General features: G+C 39.1%; 1 protein-coding gene across 1 annotated transcript; it reads right to left on the reverse strand.

The window, feature by feature from the left end:
• Positions 1-2,990: 2,990 nt before the first annotated feature.
• LOC131011211 (peroxisomal membrane protein PMP22-like) lies at positions 2,991-6,472 on the reverse strand. The gene is made up of 7 exons (XM_057939001.1): positions 6,062-6,472; positions 5,800-5,898; positions 4,130-4,231; positions 3,938-4,013; positions 3,672-3,742; positions 3,479-3,564; positions 2,991-3,199 (listed from the first exon to the last, which is right to left on the reverse strand). Exons 1-7 carry the CDS (start codon positions 6,131-6,133, stop codon positions 3,148-3,150), a joined length of 558 nt encoding a protein of 185 aa, XP_057794984.1. The 5' UTR covers positions 6,134-6,472; the 3' UTR covers positions 2,991-3,147.
• Between the last annotated feature and the right edge of the window lie 1,850 nt (positions 6,473-8,322).

Below are 8,322 nucleotides of genomic sequence, written 5' to 3' on the forward strand. Positions count from 1 at the left end.
GGGGTTGTTCTTTAAGTTTCCGCTGAAAAGAACTGAGAGTGAACAAAAACATTTGTTGGCTGGGTTGGTATTAATAGAAAGGTTTGTTGCTGCATACTTGAGTATGCTAGGAGGATGAGCAGGCATAGGGTGGCTGAAGGTAGAAGCTTGAGGGAACCGAGCAGCCATGGAAGGCGGCTGTAAGAGTTTTGCTGAAGGTGGATGAGATGGAAGTGCAGAGGGGTGGTCGGCTGATGCTCCTGCACTCCACTTTTACATTTCTCTCTCTTTGACTTTTGTGTTCCAAACTTGAGAAGTGGGCCATGTAAGTCCCAACTTGTAAAATACTATGAATTTCAAAGCTGAGAACTAATTTGCACTCTGTAAACTGTAAATAAAATACTGGTTCGAGTTCCTAAACATCGCGTTTCTGTATTCGTTTAGTAACTGCTTTCTTGTCTGCTACTATCGATAAACTGTAAAATAACTTAAATTAAATCCGTGATGGAAAGGCTCAATTTCGATCAAAAATGGAGAAGGTGGATCAGAGGGTGCCTCTCCTCAGCCTCGGCAAATGTTTTGATTAATGGCTCGCCGTCAGGGGAATTTGAGATGGAGCGTGGTCTTCGACAGGGGGATCCGCTTTCCCCGTTCCTTTTCCTCATCGTGGCGGAAGGACTTCAAGCTCTGATTGATAGAGCAGTGAGCACTCATACCATCCAGCCGGCCGAGATTGGGAGAGATAAAATCAAGCTTTCGCATTTACAATATGCGGATGACACTATTTTTATCATGGACTGCGATGAGAGGAATGTCTTAGCGGTGAAGAAAATCCTGATTCTTTTCCAATGGATGTCGGGCCTTGCGGTCAATTTTGATAAAAGTTGTTTGGTGGGTATTGGGATGGAAGACTGTGAAGTGGCGCGTCTTGCGGAGCTACTTAACTGTAAGGTCGGACAAACACCTTTCAACTACCTCGGAGCTAAAGTGGGGGGCTCCACCAAACGAATCATCAACTGGCAGTTCTTGACGGAGAAAGTTCGGAAGAAAGTCGAGGGGTGGAAGGGCAGGAAGCTCTCTTTGGCAGGGAGGATAACCTTAGTCAAGGCGGTGCTCCAATCTATTCCAACGTACCAGCTATCCTTCTCACTCATTCCCAAGACTACGGTAAAAACACTTCACTCTCTTTTTGGCCGATTCTTATGGGGGGGAGGGACTTCCGATTGGTCGATTCCATGGGTTAAATGGAATGATCTGTGCCTCAACAAAGATGACGGGGGTCTGGGGTTGGCAAATATGGAATGGTTCAATCTTGCTCTTGCGTTGAAATGGGTTTGGAGGTTCCTTAGCGGGAGGGATGAGCTTTGGGCTAGGATTGTTAAATCTGTGTATGGGGGGCTGGCGTGGGATGAGGAGGGTTGGCGGTGTGAGGGTGGGAGACGGGCAGGGACAGGTTGGTGGGGGAATGTCGTGTCAGCTGGAAACGGGCTGCGGGGTGCGTGGTTTCATTCAAACATCGAGAGGAGATTAGGGGATGGGATGGACACGCTCTTTTGGACACAAAAATGGGCAGGGGAAAAACCGTTGTCTCGGTGCTTCCCTAGACTTTTTAATTTGAGTGGTAATAAGGAGGCTTTGGTGGGTGAGATGGGGAGGTGGGAGAATGGGTGTTGGGTCTGGAAACTGGTTTGGAGAAGGGAACTATTTGATCGGGAAAAGGATGCTGTTAACGTTCTGTTATCTTGTATCTCTGGCTTCTCTCTTCTTGCAGGGGAAAATGATAGATGGATTTGGAAGGCAAATAAGGATGGAACTTACTCCACAAACTCGGCATATAGAACCATCCAAGCAACACGACAAGAAAACTCGTTGGGGAGCGAGAGAATGAAGGCTGCAGCACAAGTTTGGGGCACCCACGCACCACAAAAAGCTAAAGTCATGGCTTGGAGAGCTTTCAGGAACAGATTACCGTCGTGCGAGAATCTGAGAAAAAGAAGGATTGAGATTGCAGATGTGGAAACTGGCTGTAATGCATGCTTTGAACCGCTCGAATCTACCGAACACTCTCTTTTTGGATGTCCAAAGGCTTCGGCGGTTTGGGATGGCGTTTTGAAATGGGCGGGCGTCCAGTCAGCTCGGCCCCGGGAGATCCAAGCGCACTTTCAATGGTTCTCAAACTTGGGGACTGGGAAGAAGAGTAAGAAATTTTTAAAATCCTTGTGGGTTTGCACAGTTTGGGTACTTTGGAGGTGTAGAAACGAAAGCATGTTCCAAGGCAAATAGTGGCTCATTCATAATACTCTCTTGGAAATTTTTGCTAGAATGTGGAGTTGGAACAAAATTTTTCTTTTTTGTACTTGGGAGAATGATTTTTCTTCCAGGTGCTCCTTTGGTCCCTTTAACATCTTGCTGTAACTTTGGCTTTTGGTACCTCCCGTACCAGCTGTCTCTCCTTTTCTATAAAAGCTCTTTTTTCTGACCAAAAAAAAAACTTAAATTAAATCCGTGGATTTAATCTGCAAAGTTGGAAATAATTCCAAGACTTCTAGTGGCACTAATAAAATATAACTGCATCTGCTTTTCAATTAAAAAAAATAACATGACTTCGCTAAGTCAGTTATAACTTGGAAATAATAGTTACTGAATGCCTCGATAATTCTCATCGCGATTTACCCACGCGATACAAAAGCATAAAGCTAGAATAATAACTCCGTCTGATAATTAAATCAGGATCATAAGCTGGATTCTAATAAACTGTGAACTGGATTCCATTTACTGAAAGATGCGATTTTATTATCGCGATACTGTATTTAAATAATCATAAAGAGAGCGGGTCACTACATCCGATCCACTAAAGCGTACTCCTTTTATCTCCCAATGTAATAGATTATTAAGCTCGGACAAAATGTTAAAAAATAAATAATTTATATATATAAAACATATTAAACATAATAATCTCGCCTTCCTGGTTAAATAAAATCAGAAATAACACAGCCCATATAAGAAGGCAATCAGATGAAAGAGCAGTCATATATAAATCACAATGAAGGTTATGTCTTCGAAATTTTGCAGTAGTCAAAATCACATCATACAACACGAATATAGAAAGCCATAAACACGGCTAAAACTACCATCACAAAATTACATACTTGTTTTTGTTGCACAAGCTTAATCTTTTTTTATTGCCATGGACTTTGCTCTCAGATTCATAAATATAGCCCTGTTTAACAGAAAATATTTAGAAACCAGAATTGCATGGAAATATATACATCAGATTCATTAGTAACTCAGAGCACAAAAATTTATCAGTAGATATAGACCCAAAATGGCCATAAACATACTGTAATCTAACTTAACAAAATTAATTGTATAGATGTTTATACCTTTTTTTGTATTGAATCTAGATATATGGACTGTCAACTTTTTCACCCAAGATTAATATTTAAACTATAACAATCAAGAACTGAAACTTTGCAAGTGGAAGAGGAAAACACTGTACCAGAAGAAGCCAGCAACACTTCCAAAAACAACACGAAGCTGCAGCGGTACATACTGGTGGTTTACCCATCCAACGACGGGCGAGAACTGCAAAAGATCGGCCTCCAAATTAGATGCACTTCCCGTGCTATCGTTTGAGAATGGAAGAAGATATGAACGGAACAAAAAAAAAAAAAAAAACTAGGTTTACTGACCGTCCATGCTGTATACTGCACAGCTGGAAACTCCTTCTTGATCTTGGATTTCACTTGAAGCCATGGCCTTGCTGTGGAAGTAAAAGAACTTATAAAACTACTAAATTCTAAAATCTGATCTTTAAACCTGTTTTAGACGTTATTAATAGTCCATAACCAATTAGAAGTGGAGGCATTAACATGCATCTAAGCCACATTCCATGTCTCATTCTTGCAAGTAGATATTGCTCAGAAACGAGAAGACGAAGAAAACCCAACGGACTCACCCTCGATGACTAAGCCATAGTACAGCATGAAAATCAAGTTGTTCAAAGGCGAAGACGTCAGTTGCTCCAACAAGACCTGAAATGATTCCAGTTTGTACAGTAAAATAGATATTCTCCTCTGAAGATCAGTGTGATGGAAATCATGAGAAAAACTAAGATAACGGAGCAATAGCAAAAGCGAAAGATATATACCTTCTTGCCAATAGTTTTATTATCTTTCTTCCCCTTGAAAATTTTATCCAACAGTATGTAAAAGTAATGCCCGAATGGTCCAATATAGGCGGAGCCAAAGAGCTGCAATCAGATTAACCACAGATTACTTGTCAATGAAAGTCGTACTTTCATTTCTTTCAAAATCTCCTAAGACCATACAGCTCAGCACAAGTAAACAGGTACATGTTGCACACTAACTGCAAAGCTTACACTACCTTAAATTGGGAGCTTATAAATGAATTCGAAGCTAAATAACATGAAAATCAGGTTCATTGAGAGCTTCTTTAGGAGTACTAAACTAGAATGATGGTGGTCAGACAGATCATAACTAGCATCGGTGTTTTATTCTTGACTAGAAACAGCTTGTACACGAAAGTAACAACCACCGTTCATGCATACTATCTAATGAAAAGAAGCAGTAGCACAATAGCAGTGCACCAAGGTGGAGAACAGAAGAGTCTCTACTACCATTTAAATTCTGCAGCCTTTCTCCAGTTTGGGTGATTGGCCACGTGTGAAGTGTAAGCGTATGTCTAAGGGGATAGGGTCCTCTGCTGTGCCCCCTTGCACAGCAGACTGTGCTGTTGCACTAATCAGGCATGAAATTGTAGCATATTGCATTTCTTCTTTTTTTTTTTTACTTTTCTTGCATTACTTATAAAATTCAATTGCAAATATAGAAATTTCATATTAGTGCCAACAGAAAAGTGTTCTTGATTTTGATAGTGCAAGAAATAGAAAAACAGAGAATAGTATCCTATCCTATGTATAAGATGTCATCAAATAGAGTGCAATTGATTTATATCAGAGCTCACAAGCATTACCTGAGTACACACTACTGAACATAGAGTATATTTTACTACAATCAACTCTTGCCAAATATGACCATAAATGAGTCGAGTCATTCGCGAGTTCTTAGGAGATCTTTTATATATTAGTTCATGGTTCTCCGTTCTCACGAAAAGATGTGGTACCCACTCCAGGATTCGAACCCAGTTGAGAACGACTGTTTGTATGTTATATGCATGTTATATTGATTTATATAATTTAAACTAACTTATTCGCTATTCTTATTTTCACACAATTAATTCAAACATATATCAGTCATATGATTTGAATCTCACATTTCGTCCACAAAAAATAGTCATAGAAGGGGACAGTACCGGTTTTAACAAAAAAATAATTGAATGTATTATTGTGAGTAAAGAAATGGTACCACCTAAATAATAGTGTTAATAATGATAATTAATTGTATTGTGAGTGGAGAAGGTGATGAACGTCCTAAAACGACAAAAATTGACTATTTTTTTGTGGACGGACAGAGTATTAAACTCTACCTACCACTACAAACTAGGAACAGCCCTTTATTGACTTTATTCACCTAACAAATTGGCATAGACTCAGATACCATTTCTGCTGAGTTGCAAAAATTTATTAATTACATTTAAATCACGGCATAAACACACGCACAAAATCGATTAACATATTAGATTAAAAAAAAAAAAAAAAAACACCCTCTGATCGTTAACAAGAATTCTATATTGAAAGAGCTAATCAAATATGTTTTTCTCACAATTCAAACTCGAATGCAAACAATTAGCATTATATACATCAGTATTCAAATTTAGAAACTGAATAAGAAATCTTACCACTTTGAGAAGAAGGCGTCTGATTTGAAGTTTCTTGATACCGGTGAGTTTCTGCGCTGTTATATCGCTAATTGCCGAAATCACTCCCGCCGTTATCACCTGTCAGCCAAAACCAATCTATCACATTAAAAACTCAAACAATAAAAGAAGGCAACAACCCATTAATGTATCATTTAAAAAATAAAAAAACATTGTAAAGTAACTGGAAAGGAAAAGTGGAAATCAGAAATCAAAGAAGAGAAGTGAGAGAAAGATGAGAGACTTTGGTTCTCAAAGGATGTTGTTGGAGCTGTATCAGATACTGTTGGAGGCCATTCTTCGCAACCGATCCCATTGCTGTTTCTTTTCTTTGACTTTTTGATCGCAAACAAAGAGAGAATCAAAATCTCTCTTTCCAAATATTTCTCTCTGCAACTACCACGTTATGATTTGATTGTATCGGAATCCCTTTTTATTTGTTGATTGACTATAACGTTTGGACTAAGATGTTTGCATTTTTACTTGGGAAATTGGTCGAGTAGGGGACGACACTAGAGTAGGAGCGTGTAGCAAGTGGAAATAAATTTGTGTTTAGAATCTACAGCTTGGATCTAATTAGTTAGTATAATAAGAGGAGGGGTTGGTAATCTTTTATACGGAAATACATCATCAATGAATACAAAATTAATATATTAGTGTCTAATCTTATCATCTTAATGTTTTTACACAAAAACTTAGCTGCAATTGGTTGCCCCGTCCACGACCGTGACCCGAAGCCCGCACTGTGTAAATGACACTGCCTATAATTGATAATATTCGGTTATGCAAATGACACTACGTAATTAACACTATAACGTTGGATGTCTAAATAGTGTAATTTAAAATATTATAGTGTCATTTATAATATTATAGTGTCAATTATACGCAATGTCGTTTAAATTGTTATAGTGTCAAGTTCAATATTATAGTGTCATTTGTATAATAGAATAGTGTCAATTTCAATCTTATAGTGTCATTTGCAACCTTATAGTGTCATTTACAATCTTATAGTGTCAATTATAGGAAGTGTCATTTATATTTCCAAATAGTGCCAATTATACGCAGTGTCATTTGTATAACTGAATAGTGTCAATTATTGTCATTTATATAATCGAATAGTCGAATAGTGTCATTTACACGGTGAGGAAATGGCGCGGGTCAGGATTGCGGGCAACCCGGTTGCACCCAAGACCACCTCATGTTTTTATGGCTTTTATAATAATTTTGTCATGTGTTCATATTGTTTTATACTCCTCCGTCCCTCAAATAACTTTCTATCTTTTTTTTTTGGACCGTCCTCCAAATAATTTCCTATCTATTTTGGGACACTACCCCATGACTAATAATATCTCATCTATACTATATTAAAAAGGGGGTTTCCAATTTGAATTAAATTTCAAATTGATTTCAATGGCGATTTTGTTGTTTTTCAAAATTAATGACCTATAATTGAAATGGCAATTTTGTGAATTTTCAAAATAAATGGCCAATTATAAATCTATGTATATATCCATAGAAAATAGTTTTGACCGTTTTTTTTAAAAAAAAATAGTTCAAAAAGATGTGGGTCACTTTTAACTGCAAATAATATTAAGAGGTAATATATGGAACTAGCCTATTTTCCAGGGCCGGCCCTTTAACGTATTTGGTGGAGCAATGGCCCAGGGCCCCTAATTTTTAGGGGCCCATAATATTGGTCCAATAGTATTATACCCTAATAAAAAAAATTTACTATACCTATTTGTTTCTAACGAGTAAGAAAGCAATTAAAAAAACTTATCTCTCATTAACGATCACAAGAAGTCAGAAGAGCGGCTCTCAAGTCTCATCTCTCTCTCGCTTCTCTCTCTCTCAATGCTCTCGATTCTATTTCTCTCCAGCGAATGCACTCTCAGCTCTCGCTCGCACAACCGCAGGCTCGTAGCAAGCCAGCAAACGTCTGTTCATGTTCCTGTGTGGCTGCGTTCTGTCGGCGCCGGAGGAGTTCTGCTGCAGTCTCCAGAGTGCTCACCGGTGCTCCTGCGGGCGGCGGCGGTCGCCGACTCGCCAGTTCAGTAGCAGAACTTTTCGAAGATTCATTTATTAGGGAGACCCTTTTTCCTCTTCGCATAGGGCCTCCGGAATGTCAGGGTCGGCCCTGCTATTTCCTATTGTAATGACCTATGGGATAAAAAATTTAATAATTAGGCATTTTTTGTGTAAAAGTACAAAATTACCCCTAACATTAAAATTTAAAAATTTAACCACTCTCTTTCACTCACATCTTCCCCCCTCCCCCCCCTCCCCAAGCCAAAATAAAAAAATTCTTTTACTCCCTCCTGCCCACCCCCCGACCCCCCACCACCCACCCCCAAGCAAAACAAAAAATTTATTTTACTCCCTCTGCCCACCCCCGAACACCCTACCCCGACCACCCACCCCCAAGCCAAAAAGGAAAAAAAATTATTTTACTCCCCCCTTGCACAACCCCCCGATCCCCCATCCCCCCACCACCCCAAGCCAATT

The sequence above is a fragment of the Salvia miltiorrhiza genome, chromosome 2 (assembly GCF_028751815.1).
Source record: "Salvia miltiorrhiza cultivar Shanhuang (shh) chromosome 2, IMPLAD_Smil_shh, whole genome shotgun sequence".
NCBI lineage: Eukaryota > Viridiplantae > Streptophyta > Magnoliopsida > Lamiales > Lamiaceae > Salvia > Salvia miltiorrhiza.